The sequence below is a fragment of the Neolamprologus brichardi genome, chromosome 10, assembly GCF_056152115.1.
Source record: "Neolamprologus brichardi isolate AB-2024 chromosome 10, ASM5615211v1, whole genome shotgun sequence".
Taxonomy (NCBI): domain Eukaryota; kingdom Metazoa; phylum Chordata; class Actinopteri; order Cichliformes; family Cichlidae; genus Neolamprologus; species Neolamprologus brichardi.
In genome coordinates, this window is record NC_142113.1 from 5,813,171 (window position 1) to 5,829,875 (window position 16,705).

Sequence of the window (16,705 nt, forward strand, 5' to 3'; positions counted from 1 at the left end):
AGCAAGATGTTTCAGGGTTTTCACCGTCCTGTTTGCTGGGGATTCTGTTACCAAGTAGTAGATAGTAGACACAGCTTTGAGTGATCACTGTAGTGGACTTGCTCTATGAAAGAGTACAGTTAGAGGTGCCAGGGGTCAGGGGCCAAGCCACTGAACTCCTAAACATACAAAAAGCTATTTTATTCCATGTATATAATAAGTGAATTATGTGTATGATCTTAAACTCAGGATGTAGTGCATTCTTTGACATCACACAACACCATAAAGTGTGAGAATGTCTCACAATATTAGGTATTTTTACCATGAACAATCAGTAGATTCAAGAAAATAATTATCAGATGACCTGAAAGAGAATATGATGCTACTTTTATTTATTCACACAACAGAATTTTTTAAAAGCACCATCTGTACCCTGCAGAAATGATATGATCATGAAAATGGCAGCTTCCATGGCCGAGGAGAGTCATTACTGAGAATTACGAGTGGCTAAGGAGAGCGCCCAGGGAGCATGCAATCATAGATGTATATTTGTACTGGCACTTTGCCGCTTCATTAGTTTATGTTAGAAATATTAGTTTATGCTAGAAATAAAAAGTGGCAATAAAAGTTAACATGGTCAGTGCCACTAACATGAAATAGAGAAGAATTATTTCTTCATGTTATATGCCAGGACTTTAGACATATCTACATATATATGTGTATATATATGTGTATATGTATGTGTATATATATATATATATATATATATATATATATATATATATATGGAACACATATACAATGTGTTCTATACTCATCTTTGAAACTCTTTGAAGTACATCCATGTAAAAGTACATCCATGTAAAAGTACATCCATGTAAAATCCTGGAACAACCTGACAAGGTAACACCTTCTTCCATAGCATGCCCATATTGAATGTCCATTAACACTGTATGTGTGGATTTAGCTGGCACACATGTCCCATGAATAGAAAGCAGCCTAAAATAAAGAGGGACTGGAAAAGACACGAAGAAGAGGGCGCTGGACGGGGGTCGTCACGGCATCTTTGTTGGTTTGTTGCCTCCCTTTGTCACAGTGATGGAGCAGGAGGACAGGCCCCGGATGGTGTATGGGCATCATTAATGGGAGTCACACTGAGGCTGTCAGTGGGGTGTCCAGGAGCCACATGTGACCGTGCTGCTATGATCGCATGTGTGTATCCATGATGATATGCAGACTATGCTTTAAGAGCTATAGCATGCTTGAGCATGAAGGCATGTGATTACATTTCGTTCATCCACACAGACACAGGATAGAAACAGGATATATAGTGGTTGGCAAACAAAGCTAAAAGAAACTGCATTATAGAGTGGCTAACGCCACGCTATTATGAAGCAGATGCTGATTTTTTTCAACAAAAAAACCTCAAAAAATATCTGCATCTTTAAATAATCAATAGTTAATGTAAGCATTGCTTTGATCTGTTATTTTATAGTGTATTGTAAACTGATAGTTAAAGTTTGCAATCTTGTGATTTAGACAGTTTAAAATGAAACTAAATTAAATGGCAGTAAAAAGTGCTAATAAAGTTTAATTAGCAATTCAGCATTTATCAAAGATGGCTGCTATAAAGTGTTATTGTTATGTTTGCTATGCATGTTTGAAAATTAGTTAATTGCTGAGTAAGTTTGTTTCTTTGACTTTTTAAAAATGAAATGAATTAAAGTGATTTTCTGCTGCTTGGTTTAAAACAAACACAGATGCTATAGGATAGGATGCTGTAGCCAACTTGCACTTTGCTGCTGAGAAAGTCATTTTAGAGACAGATCAACTCCGGTATTTGTTGATGTGGACAAAGGAAAAAGTCTGCATGCAATGTGCTTTGAAAATGTGGAACAGCAGGAAACAAACACTGCCAGCAGGAGTTTAGTTAGTCCCAGGTTTGTTTGTCCAACACATACCGTATGTGTTCATTTATGCATATGTGATGACCTTCTTTGGACGTATGGTTAAGATGGTGACGATGCGTCTTTTCACCTCCTTTTCTCCACCGCCCTGATTCACAGCCTCCTGGGATGATTATTAATCTAATAATTAAACATTTATTGCCAACAGCACCTGCTCTCTCTCGCTCCTCTGAAACCCTCAGGACCCCACCGCAGAGAGAGAGCGCGAGAGAGGAGGAGAGCTGGAGAGGGAGGGAGGGACACAGGAGGAGCCAGAGGGAGGGGTTGGAGAGAGGAGAGCAATTCGAAAGGGTCATCATCACATTGCTGGATTCTTTTACACCAGCGAGAAGCTGTTGTTTTGTATGGCGGCAGACAGCATGTGAAGTTATTTGATCCCAGAACAAAAGAAACAAGGAGGAAGGAACAATCCGATGCTGGGAGGGACTCACAGCGAGGGGCCCCTGACTCAGTCTGACATCTACAAGCAATTAATCTCCTAATCGTCTGACTTCTTTTCACTCACTTTTATTTTTTATTCAAGATTTCTCTGCTTTTTTTCTTCAAAATGTTTGGAAATGTCTGATTCAACTTGAGATGAAAAGATCATCTCTTTAGCTCTTCTTAACCCCGAGTAAGGAGGAAAAGCATATTCAGCGGCAGGCAGAGTCACACTTTTAAAATTAACAGAGTGAGAGACACAGTGAGAAGTACAGAGAGAGGGAGTGCAGGTCCCTCTGTGCACCACGATGCTGCGCTACCTGATCAAGACCTTGTTGCAGATGAATCTGTTCACAGACACCATCCGAAACCCTTCCAATGGAACTGATGTCTACTTCAACGGCTCCCTGCAATCCTTCAACGGCTCCCTGCCGTCCTTCAACAGCTCGCTGTTCGAGTGGGGAAACTTCACCGGCTTCAACGGTAAGTGCATCTTCCCCTCTTTAACCCCCCATCTTCAACCTCCTCAAAACACACATTCTTGAACAAGACACCTGGGTCTCTGTTGCAACGGGGATCTGAAACTGAAAAGGGAAATGTGACCTCGTGTGAGGTCACTGGAGATAAACAGATGTAATGTCAGGATTCATATCATTCATATACTCCTAGACACTCTTGTGTCCAGGAGTATATGACGATCAGCAAACATAAAGTGTTGTTACTAGACTATAGTAGAAGGTGTTGATCTTTAAGCGTAAACTTTATGGTCTAAACTTTCTAATCACATGTCCATCCTTCAGTTACCACCGAACCAATACTGCATCCCCACTTGCCTCATGCTTTCTTCTCACGGGGAAATTAAAAAAGGGAGTTGGGAGTCAGCAAACTGGCATCACATACTTGTCAGGGGGTTTTTGTGGGCTATGAGTGAAATGTGACAGAGACACAGTATTACCCAATAACACCGCCTGTTTTGCAGAAGCGTGAGTGGCAGTCTGCTCACTCTGCTAAATGAAGCTGTCTGCTGTCAGGCACGATGTACCCAAACTGTCAGATCTTTTTAACTTTCGCCATCAAGCTCGTCTTTACCCAGTGATGAAGCTCAGTGTTAACAGCTGTGTTGGCTCTGGGTGGAATTTATTAATGTCTGCTTTTTTATGGTTCTGGTAGGAGTTTTGTTGTTAACATGTGACTACACGTTACATACTATATATATATATATATATATATATATATATATATATATTTAGAGAGAGAGAGAGAGAGAGAGAAAGTGAGAGAGAGAGAGAGAGAGTGTGAGTGTTAGTGCAAGTGTACAGGGGTAGAGTTCTGTAGTTATGTCCAGACATTGGCATGATGTCTGATTTAATGAGTACCATAGCTTTGTCTCCATGTAATCACATACCAATGAAAGCTGCATTCAGACACACACACACACACACACACACACACATCATTGTCAGACGCATCAATCACATTCAGCATATGTTATTTACCTAAAAAGAAATGTGATCTTTCTTTTATCGCTCAGCCCCGAGTTGGTAAAACATCCAGCTGCTTCTCAGCTCGAGTCCACTGACTAACGGTAAAGAAGGAAAGCAAAGGTACACACTCTTTGTGATGCCTTGCATGGGTGTATACTGTCACACAGGGGAGTGATGCTTCCCTCTGATGAGTGGACATGGGCGTGAAAGGTGCATTTGCTTCTGAGCCACCCATTCCCTCCTCCCTCCTGTCCCCATAGCCAGCTTCAAACAGCCTCAATAATGCCGAGTTTATAGCTTCTTTTTCATTGCCATCACACTTCTATTTCTCTCTCTCTTGCCATCTGTAAACTCTAATGGAGTGTAGATTGAGTGTTTGTGGGGTTCACTCCTAAAATCTATAGAGAAAGTAAGCAGGAGAGGCAGCAATGAATCTATTGAGGCTGGAGCAGAGAAACACAGTCTGATAGGCTGATAGACAGACATGCCTGCTGTGCATCTCAGCCTCATATTCTTGGGAATATTTCTCTGTAGCTCACAGAAATTGAATCCCCCCCTTCAGTCTTTAAGTGATATAGATATATTCAGGCAGCCACTCGTGTGGGGTTAGATGTAATAGTTTGACTAATCAATGATCAATGAGGGAAGGTATAAAAGCTTTTTTCTTTTGTGAACATGTCACAGAGGTGTGGATTGACTATATGAAAGGAAAGAAAACGATAGCCTCTGATATCTAAATTACATCCTGCAAAAGTAATCATTGTCCAGATTTGCACTGCAACCCCGCAAAGACACATACATATTTAAAAACCATAATAGAGACGTATTTTCCTGGCCCCCGTGTGCTGATTCATCACTGGGGAGGGGATGGGTGGTCAAACTGTGGGTATCCAGGCGAGAAGCTCAATAGCAAGTCAGTGGGCGGACAGCTCGTGTGGGTCAACCTGGAGCTCAGAGGGAGGCTCAATGGGAAAATCAATGCAGCCCGATAACCAATTTGGGAAATAATGGAGATCACAGCACTATAGTGGACTGCTGGTACATTTATCAGTTCATTCACTCTCTGCCTCTCACTCTGCCTCTGTTTCTTTCTTTATCACACCTCTTCTGTTGACTGTTCCTTTTACTCCTTTAACTCACAGTCACTAATTGGGGTTCATTCATTTGCAATTGATTGTTGGAAGCTTGTTTGTTATTATATTTACAACTTTGCTTCCTTATGTTGTTGTTCAATTTGGTTTCAGAAGAATTTATTCAAAAGATGTTGTTTGAATGTTTTTAGTCATTTAATAAAGAACGAAAAAGTGACATTTATTTTTGTCATAAATGATGAACTTTAAATAATTCTTCCCTGAATCGAAGGATTAAAACAATTCTTCTCTGCTGCTGCACTCTGGCTCCAGCACCAGACTATGGAGATACATTCATAATCCATAGGAGCCTTCTGAACCTCCACTTGGTTCAATAAGTGAGACAGGTGCTCTTTAGGGAACAGATGCTTGAATCAGAGCTGAGATATTCAGCTTGTGAATCAATATGAAGAGTGTTCAGGAGCTGTGATGCACAAGTACCGTGAACGAAATCACTTTAATTTTACAAAGATGTAAAAGCATAATGTAATCAAGCCTTTAAAAAGAATCTTTGAATGAAAAATTAATAAGATTTTCTCTTTTAAGATTGTCACTGAACGGCCACATTTAAAATCACTGTACTTCTGATATATATTTTATGCAGTTATTGAATTTTATAGACATAAAGACCTCTGAATTTGGGCTCCTGTGGGTGGAGATAACTAATGGTCCAGTTGTATGTGTGTGCTCTAATGGAACCATTTAACCATTTTATGGAGGTCAGCTTAGTCCCTCTTTGCTTTTTTCCCTTCAACTCTGGAATAAACATGTGTGTGTGTATGTATGTATGTGTGTGTGTTCAGTGCAGTACAGTTACTTCTAAATATGTATATTTTGCATATTTCAATATGCAAAATCCCCTAACAAAGTACTCTCCCACACACAACATCCAAAACTACTTTTATTTGTGCAGAAGCAGGGTCGCCTGCAGAATCTTTATCAAGGGAAATCAGCATTTAATACAATCACTTCAGTGCATTTTACACACTGTTTCAACACTCTGAAATCAAAAACAGCCCATTGAAGCTCTATAAATGTGGTGCCCTGGTGCCCACCGGGAGGAGCATTAAACTTGCTCCTGCTGTGCTGGATGTTAAGTATGATGGCTGTTTGCTGTTAATGGGGGTTTCAATCCAGTATAGAGTACATATGTGCAGAGGGCTTTGGAGCTATAACACAAAATTGATATTGAAAAAATGTTTTACCTTCTACACCCTGCATTCCTCATTTAATGGTTAGATAGTGTAGATGTATTATTAATAAATGACTAGGGAGCATTTGGGAAGCCAAACATCTTTATTCATAGTATGCACAAAGGTCTGGAAACCACTAGTTGTTTCACCTCAGCTACTGTCACTGTCGCTGCCTCTTTCTCTGTCTCACATCCCATAGACTCGAGACACGGATGGTCCAATACACTGAGATGCATGCTAATTTAAAGGCACTGAAAACGCAGACACAGATACCGTTTCACCTCTTACTTACTGTCAAAGCTGGTTCCAGCCTCAGCACAGCGTCAGCATCATTAGATGTGACCTTTCTCTTTGAGCTTGTGCTGATGCTGGCAGTGCGACCGCAGCTGGGACTTTGTAGCAGGTTAGAAAGAGAATGCCTGATGACCAGTGAGAGCTCAGTAGTGGCTGGCCAGGTGGAGGGTGGGAGGTGCGGATATTTAGACGCCACAAACTGATGGCATCAATCCAAAGCAAGCTCACTATCACAATAAACCTGGCAATGCAATGTCAGATAGACCAACTTTTCTTTTAACTCACTCATTATTAAAATAACAATAGGATTCAATACTGTGTCTCTAAAAAGAACGAGGTACTTCAACAGAGCACACGATCCTTTTAAATAGGATCTGTTTGTATCACACCTCGTCAAAATGAAGACAGCTACAGCGCACAACTGTAGTAAAAGCTATCAGCATGACATGGTTAAGCAACTTAAAGTGCTTCTCTTGTCATATAGAGATGCTTTAGTTGGGATGTTGAATGCAGGAGTATGACAAACATCTAAACAAAATGGTATTTTAAGTACAATTAAGCCTCAATCAGATGATGATTTCCGCAACTGTGAAGCGGGCATAATGGCTTTTAAAAGCAGCAATTCATGTCTGAAAACATGAAAAGACGAACAGCATCCACAAAGCCAAACTGGCACATGTACACAACTTATAGGAACGGTGATATCAAGGAGTAATTAATGAGTACAGAAAGTTAGGTTTCAAGTGGAGGCTATGAAATATATGATATAATCAGAGGACCAACATACTTATAGAAGACTAGAGTCTCTGGTAGGTTCTTTGTAGAAATCTGCACAACCTCATTAGGCAAAATAAAACAGTGAAACCTCCAGGATGGTGCAGATGAAGATGTGTGCAAAATTCAAGGTGGATGATGTTAATTTCAGTAAAAACAACACTGTCATCATCATCGCTTGAACATTCTGCTCTGGCCATCTATCCCTTTATCTTGCTCACTCCCACGAGCTGCTCTGCCTCACTTCAATTTACGTCAGCTCACCTTGATTTATCGGCATGTCTGCTGCATAAACAGTATCACACATTGTGTGAATACATAACTAAAGGGAAATAAAAAAACGCCAGCGGTTGCCTTGTGAATATATCTGTGTGTGTTTGTTTAGCTACTTAAGGATCTAAGTCACTGCATATTCATCTCCTGTTCCTCTCCATCCATTCCGTGCTCCTTCACCTATCCCATCCCTCCCATATTCCCCATTAAGAAACCTCCTCAGCTTCCTCCCGCAGAGGAGGCTCAGCAACAGCTCGGCAGTCCGGCCAGGTAGCCCATTACTGCCAGATCATCTTCACGTATTTTCAGCTGCTGTCAGCTTGAGCCTCCTCATCGCAGTTTCCATTACCTGCTGCATCACTGATAAGCTTATCATCCACAATTTCACTTTAAAGCCCCAATTTGTCACTACAGTAGGGGGGGCGACTGTTTGAAGAATCACGTAACTGCTCGCATGATTGGTCCCATCGAGTTTTTCTTTCCAAACGCAATTTTCACAGATTTGAAAGATTGTAAAAGTTTCTTTGGCTTGGGTAAATTTACATCTGCCATTTGAGAATTGAAACACCTTTATATTTCAAGGTAAATTTTACTGTTAGACAGTACGACAAGGATAAATGGCTGATTGAACGGACTGATCGCAAATGTTTCTCTCCTTTCACGCTGAGATTTTACACCAGACAGACCCTTTTGTCATGCTTTTCATGCTCATTTCCCCTGTGTCTGAGATCATATGCAGAATTATGTACATAACTGAGCTGGAATGGAAATTAGGGAGCATCTGTGGCAATGATGAACATGGAGGAGAGGGGACTAAGTAGAGACAGAGAGAGAGAGGGCAAAAGATGCTACTTTGCAAATAGAAGAGAGCTCTGCATATGCTAATAGCAACTTGGAAACCTTCCTCCATCACACCAAGGATTTCTCCAGGTGGTGAACGCAAGCAGATACTGATGAAGACGTACAGTTCTGTGAAAAATATTTAAACAAATACAAAATGATGATTTCATCGATTAAGGGAAAAAACTACCCAAACGTACCTGGCCCTAACCTCCTAATAACGTGTTTCATAACCTGTGACTTGGGAAAATGAAGACTGACCACTATTTTAAATATGGTTCATTATGTTTTTAATTTTGTTCATAGTTTGCTTTGGCTTAAATATTAGCTTCAAAACTGAAAAGTTGGACAGACTCATTTGACCCATGGATGGCTCCTGATAAACATCAAAGACCCTCAGAGTTATTGTAGTTCAGTTCATCCAAATGTAGTCGAGACATTTTAGTATTTTCAGTATTCTGCCCATCAGTGCCATTTGGATTCCTAAAATTCTTCAATTATATGCTCCAGTTATACTAAGATCTTAATTTGCTGACAACATCACAGATGCACAATCAATCAAATCCCTCAACATTAGAAGACAAAAAAAGAGGTTTAGCCTTCATGAGGACTCCTTATAAATGATCTACACTTCCACTCTCAATGACTCCCACTTCATTGCATTAAACAGACTGGCTGCATGATTCATTTGGGAGCTCCCAGACAAGGAGGAGGTCAATCAAAATGAGGGGTTAAGTGTGTTGACGACTCAGGGGTCAGCAAGAGAGGTTGTGGCCCTTAACCCAGCGACAAACACCCTCTAACCCTGACAACATAATAACAGAGGGAGCTTCCTGGGGATATTAAGTGTGATGACATAGTTCTTTTGTTTATCACATCTGCCTTACGCCATTGTTATTCCAATCAGTGTGATTAGTTATGACAAGGTGTAAGCAATGTCCTGTCCAAGCTGATCACTGAATTAAGTGAATGTAGTAAAGTGGAACATAAATGTGTCTTAAACTGAAACCATTCATATACTTTAAATGAAACACACATCATAACGCAAACATTGCTTTCCCGAAGTCAGATCTTGCATCATCATTACGGACTAATGGAACAACCAGTATGCATGGTATTCCTCTCATCAAAGTCATTTTTTCCCTGTGTTTAACAAATGGAGTTACAACAGAAACCCAGCGTGAGTAGAGTGACGGCGTGAAGTGCATGTTTTTTAAATGCAAATTGATTGCTGGTGCAGTAAAATGACTTACACTGTCTCCTGCACACACAAAGTGAAGTAAATGTCAATATTCTATATTTGCTGACAATATGCAGACAGGTAAAAACACAAAAGCTAAAAATATAGTAAAGCAAAGGCAGAAAAGAAATCTCCCTCTCTTCTGCTCTCACAACCATACACACACAATCTAATACATATAGCCGTCTCCAAAATCCATGTCAAATCACAGCCCCATTGCCAATTATCTTCTGAATCCTTTGGAGGGAAGGAAACATGCAATGACAACCCTGTAATGTCAACACAATTGGTTATGCATGCTTATGAATACTAAGATATAAAAACAAAGTGAAGAGTGCAGATCATGATGGGCTTGTGTAACATACCATAATAAGTTTTCCTTCTGCTCCTTTCTGTGTTTTCAGTATATGAATTCTAGGTGAATGTGAACAGATGTGATGGATTAAAATGTTAAACAAGGCTATGGAAGGAATTTGTTCTGCCATTGTTTTGTTTTTTTATCTTCTGAGAGATTTATTTTTTCAATCATTTCTATTCATTTTAATGTAACTGTGAGTTACAGCAGCGGGAGAATATAAAATCATACCTCTGAATTGTAGGATTCCTGCCTCTGTTTGTAAGATTACAACAAATGGTTACACCATGGAATCGACTGCAATCACAGAGCTGCTTTGATTAAAGATTTTGATCTCTCTTTGTTCCTCTTACTTTCTTCTTTTTTGCATCTAACACTTGTAGACTCTAGTCTTAGCTAAATCTCCCTTGGAAATGAGACCTTTGATTTCGCTGGGATTAGGCTGAGTAAAAACGAAGTCTGAATTAATTAAAACCAGAAGAACAGCTGCTCATTTAGGAGTTCTTGCACTGTTAAAAAAAGAATCTTTGAATCTTTAAAGAGAAAAGAGGCCGAGAAGAATACAAAAATAACAGTCAGTATGCTTGAAAATACCTCATCGATGGTTTGATTTGTTCAGTGTTATTTGATGCATGATCAGAATATCTGCATTGTCACATGCCAATAATGATTCATTATCTAGGCCTGAGCTTAAATCATATGAGCTGGTGGTGCAACGATCACTTGGTAATTACTGAGTAAACCCTAATTAAGTGCAGACAGTCTGTGACCTGCTTGGCATCCCTGTACATGCACATATACACAAATGCAGTCACACACACGCAGGACAAACAAAAGGCCTAAACTGAATCGACTTGATCAGAAATGTTCACTTCTCCTCTATGTCCAACTCCAAATGGCTAACACATAAAGACTGAAGTTAACTCTTAATTGCTGTCATATAAATGTAACTAGGTGCTTAACGTAATGTTTGCATATCATATATATCAAATTTATATCAAATTTTGGCATTTATTTTAATTTTTGCTTGTGCCTTATGTGAAAATCAGACTTTGGACGGATTAAAATAAAAAATATGAAGTAAATCCTATTCCGATTACAGTTTATTTGTATTAAATGTGTGAAATAATAAACAGAAAATGACTCATACACTCATAAAATCCTTTGGCTTCTCCTCCACTAAAGACTATTTGATGTCCTGCTTTGTAAATACAGAAAAAGCTAAAATATAAATAATTTGTATATTTTTGGTTTGGAATCAGATCCTCTTATGCTAATGAACTGTTGTTATTTTTCATTATGTAAGGGGTTAAACATATTTGCACCTGAGCTGCCCAGTATAACCAGTCTCCCATGTGTAGGCCAAGCTGGGAGCAGATGGCAGTCTGATTCATCCACTTTCCTTGTTCTGCTGCCCCGAGTCAGGTGACTCAAAACTGCTACCATCCAGTCACACTCTTAATGCTGATGTAAACTGATATCCTGAACCTTTTTTAGTGACGTTACTACTGTCGGGTAAACTTCATAAAGTGAAAGGTTGATGTAAGAAACATCGCACAGTTCAAATCAGTTTTTCTAATGATTTCTATCCTGATGGGAGTGGTCTCTTCTGGGATGCTAGTGGCTATCAATACAACTGAATGGTTTGGTCTGAGGATAAAAATTATGTGAATGATGTGCTGTGGGCTTCACATTGCTGGATAACAAGCCCAAATTTTTGACATGGGCTCTCTTGGAGAAACTTCTCTTCGGGCCATAGAAAACCTATATTACTATATATAGTAGGGATGCAACGATACCAATTTTTTCAAACCGATACAATACCGATACCAATACTTGGATCTGAGTACTTGCCGATACAGAGTACAAAAACCGATACTTCTACCACACACACACACACACACACACACACACACACACAAATGCAATGAATTGGAAGACAGGTTTTATTTTATTCTCTGCCGATAATAAATAATATCTTAATAAAAATGACCACAAAAAAATTTCAAGTGAAAAATAAGCACTTCTGTTAAATTATTCTCCACATTGTAATTTAACAAAATATCACTGAACTATTGGCACTGTCCCGAGCTTTCAGAATAATAAATAAACACTTCTGTTTATTTATTATATTTCATATCGCAGCTCGAGTATGCTGAGAAGACGGTGCAATCCTATGTTTTCCACGACCGGCATTGGCTGGTCATCCAGAGCGATAAAATGAGTCAGAGCCTCTGTTATTTTAACTGCCCGTGGATTTTCTCTTGACATTTTTCTTCACTTTTCCAAAACCTGAGTTAAAGTTGGCTGTTCCGGTCCACACTGCTGACATTTTGTTTAGCCTAGCTACAGCAGCCTCCAGTTTCTCTTTTTTTATCTGGAGCTGCCAGTCTCACTCGCCTAACCCTGTGCCTGTTTAGTGCGGGATGTCCCCCTAGTGGCCAATCTAAAAACTACAACAGAAATGACAAGCCACCCTCTGATTAATGAAATAAGTTAGTATCGGTTCATGGTATCGGTTAACTTTTACGAGTATGAGTACGCACACATTTTACAGTATCGGCCCCGATACCCGATACCAGTATCGGTATCGGTGCATCCCTAATATATAGTCATTTTGCCCCTAAGAAGGAATTCAGTGAGTTTTCAGTGCCCACATGTGGCCCATGTAACATGTATAATACAGTGGAGCCAGACAGCAAACTGTGGGTCTCAGTTCTGGTGTGAAATGTGGGGCACGTCTGGGTCACCATGGGCATCCTTCTGGATCCCACCAGAGCAATTAGTGTAATGCTTTGTATTGCCCCCCAGCACGTACACACAGTTTTTCTAAAATGTTGTTCAAGCAGAATGCAGAATACTAGGACACGTTAGTCATATATTAAACATTTCTGAGATGTTACCAGCCCACCCTTTTCAAATCCAACCTGCCAATGGATCCAATTGGGTATTCAAAGCCAAAGCGTACTGACCCAATTCTGAAGTGCCAAATGGAAACAATATATATGGGAAAAACTAGTAAAAAGTGACGGTCAGAAGATGTAATGAGAATGGCTTCAAGTGTCAAAGACAATTTTGGATGATGGATGGGTGGAAGAAATATCTCAGAAAGCGAGATTATGTTAAAGGTGAAAAGCCAGACACTTCCAGAAGAAAAGATAAAAGAGCTACGGAAGATGACAAAGCTATTGGAATTTCTTGATCAGTGATGCTGGGCTGTGTTTGACACACAAGGTCAGTAAATGCACACATGCTATGAAAACAAATGTACATGTAAGACTGGAAGGGAAGCAGCTGCTCTCCACAGTTACATTGTGGATTGATATCATGAGGCCAATTCTCTCAAGGAGCAGAAGCCACGATGACTCCAGTTTTAAACAGTGAGACTACACTTCTCTGAGGTAAGAGTGAAACACCATCTGTAGTCACCATAGCATAACATACATCCCATAATGATCACGTAAATACTTCTTAAAGTTAATACTTTTTAAAGGTTACAATCCTTTAAATCTTAGATAAACAATGAGATCATTATTATTATCATAAGTATAAAAACAATTCCTCAGTGATTGGAGAATATCATCAAATGCCAAATCTGAATACATTTGCAATGATAATATTATTCAGCTTTATTTTTGGAGCACTTTTTGAAACAAAGTTCTACATGCAAGTTAATTAATTAATTTTTTTTTGCAAATGTCATATTTTAATTGCTATGAGATGTCGCTGAAAGGTCCAAACCACAGAGACCTGGGCAACCCTGGTAAGACGAACCACAGAGGAAACCTATGTGAGGACAATATGTAACCTGATGATATGAGACGCTGTATGTCCTCTATAAAAATTATTATAAAACTAAAAGAAAAAAAATCCATCACACGGTACCACCACAGAGACATCTAGGTGCGTCCCAAATTCAAATATTTTGGCATATCTATGACAACCAGCCACAGAAAAAAAGTCTCTCTGGTGTCCATCAGTTACAGATTACATAAGAAACAGAAGAACAACATAAATCTACGAGTTCCCTACACGTTCTGCTAAAGGTGCTCACACAAATATTTGATCTCCACTTTTCCTTGGTGCCTAAAATATTTGCTCATAACTGAATATGTCTATAATGCATATGGTTAAACAGACCAAACTATAAGGACTGTGTTTAAATTGTGTTACACACTGACAAAGCTAAAGAATTATTGCAGAGGACATGGAGGGAGGTGAACAGCAGCACGGCATATTGTGAGGGACAGAGAAACAGTGACTCACAGTACAGTTCAAAGTGAATTGTAAAGCGTGAGTGTGCTGAGAGCCACAGGACAACAATGGGAACTGATATTTTCAGGAACTGTAATAAATGTAGTAAGATGGGAGCTCTTCTTGCCGTTCACCAGCCTGATTACCATAAAGCTATTTATTAGGCTGATTTCCCGGGCTGAGAGCAACCACGACCAGGGAAAGGCGCGGAGGGGGTCGAGACCACGGGGAAAGGCTGACAGAAGGTTAAGGGCAAGTCGCCATGGAAACACACTGGGAGGATAGCAGGGAGTTATTGGAAATATTAGACATCCAGTCGCAGGTGGAGAGATGCAGAGCATGAGGTGAAGGGTCAGAGATAAGTATCAGGTCTTGTGTGCACACCATGGGGAGTTTCCGTAATGGCAGCCAGTTCAAGGTGGCATGAAAGTTAAATAAGCTGCGTCTCTTACAGGTGGCTAAGCAGTTCAGTGTTCGTGCAAAAAAAATCATATGCAATTAGCCTTATTATAGAAGCTTACTGTGCACACAACTCTAATCTATGTACGCCCCCTCACATGCATGAACACTTCCTGCAGGTCTTCATTAGTGCTAATCAGGCGCTTGCTGCTGGCCACAGCGGGGTACGCTGACACCACTTCCACTGCTGTCTCTTACTGTTCACATAATGTTCCATACAATAATATATTGTACAACTTGATGTTCAGCAAAAATTTGGAGCACTGCCTTCGGATTTGTAAAGTTGCTGGAAGTGTGTACATGTATACATTTTTCTGTAAAAGTATCTGATAATGAAGGTAAAATTTCACAGCAATCAGTATATAATTTTAAATCACAAAGTCTGACCATGTGTGACTCGTGTCAAATTGCACTTATGTTTGTTATTATTTCTTAAATTCCCACAAAATTATTTCATTTAAAGTTTAAATATTTATTTGTTCATTTATTAAGGATATAGCTATAGATAGGTTTTTTTTTTTATTTTATTTTTTATTATAAATAACAGCCCATTAGACACCACCATTGGAGCAATTTTACACACAAGCTCTCAAGATTTATTTTATTTTACCCCAGATTTGGGAAAATCTTTAGTTAGCCAATGCACAGGCTTGCAGGCTTGCATGGGTGTCATTGTCCACTAAATGCGCATATGCATAGGAACTAGCTGCTTCAGAGTTGGATTATGAGTAGTGCTAGAATCAGAACTCAAGAAAAGTAATGTAATGTAATCCCCATCCTAAAGAGGACATTTTGTACCATCATTCTTCATTTTTTCAGTATGAACACAAAGCTGAGAGCGCAAAGCAAAGATGATAGCGAGCCCAGCGAGACAGACATTACTGCTGTTGTTACTTTTTGATGATCAGGTTCTGACTGGCATGACCTCAGCCTGAAAACCACTCGGGGTGTTTGGCCAGCTTAGTGTTAGCATTCTGTCTGTGGCTTGAAAAGAAGAGACGTTCTGTTAGCAATATAGTTTTGTTTCTGTCCTGGATGCAGTTTCCACTCTTGTCTTTTTGAACAAAAAAAATAAAAATTATGTCCATGTCTCATCTGCCAGTTTCTCCCACTTGCACACAAATCAGCTGATTGAAGTGCAGGAGCAAACATAAATGTTTGTTTGATGGTTTTTAAGGAAGAGGGAGTAAGGAGGAAAAGGCAAAGTGCATGTTGAGTTGTAGTTTAAAGCAGTTTTTATCCTGCGGGTGTGTAATAAATTGCACTTTTGTTTATACACAACCTTTGAGTGGCCATATTCAGATGATGCATTGCTGGCAATTTGTTTACTTAATGTATTCTGCAAAGTGCATTGTTTTAAGTTGATGGAGTGGTTGTATTTTGTTGGGGTAATGCATTATTTTGATTCTGTAAAACAGAAATGACTGATTGTGTTTGCATTGTTTTTCTCTTTAAGTAATTAAAACTCGGCGCCGGAAGCAAGATGTCTTTTTTAGAAATCATCAAACTCCTAGATGTTTGGGCGCTCTGGAGGTAAATTATACATGTTTCTGCACCTTCAGGCTTAAGATATGAAGGACACATATGATTAATACGTTGAGACAATGTAACTGGATAAAATGTCATCATCTGCCTCTTCACCTCAAGCTTGATGTCCTGAACTGAGGTCAGGGCTCTAACAAACCAAAACTTGCATAAAGATGCTTATTTATTCTGGATAGTGTCACCATCACTCACTGTCAACAGATTACACACGTAGACAGCAAACTGGCTAAACAACGAGAGCTGGTTTATAGTTAACATACTAGCTAACATTGAGCACTAAACATTACGTGGGCTAGTGTTACTTTTGTGTTAGAGCCGCTTCAAAGAAAGCGTCACTAACACCGGCTAACAGCAGCCATCATCAGCAAAACCATCAGCGGTTACCGACAGTAAAGTTAAGGACATCTCCAACACCTCATCTCAGCGTCGCTGTCGTTGGACAGACGTCAGCTTCACTGACTCACTGACTTTCACCAGGTTTTACAGCCTCCATTAAAG

General features: G+C 39.6%; 1 protein-coding gene across 3 annotated transcripts in view; it reads left to right on the forward strand.

The window, feature by feature from the left end:
- Window positions 1-2,265: 2,265 nt before the first annotated feature.
- Window positions 2,266-16,705, forward strand: part of robo3 (roundabout, axon guidance receptor, homolog 3 (Drosophila)) — a 167,354-nt gene continuing 152,914 nt past the window's right edge. For all 3 annotated transcript variants that reach the window (XM_087847115.1, XM_087847112.1, XM_087847113.1), the window contains exon 1: window positions 2,266-2,849. In XM_087847115.1, the coding sequence (XP_087703241.1) occupies window positions 2,675-2,849 (175 nt within the window). In that variant the 5' untranslated portion in view covers window positions 2,266-2,674. The remainder of the gene's footprint in view (window positions 2,850-16,705) is intronic.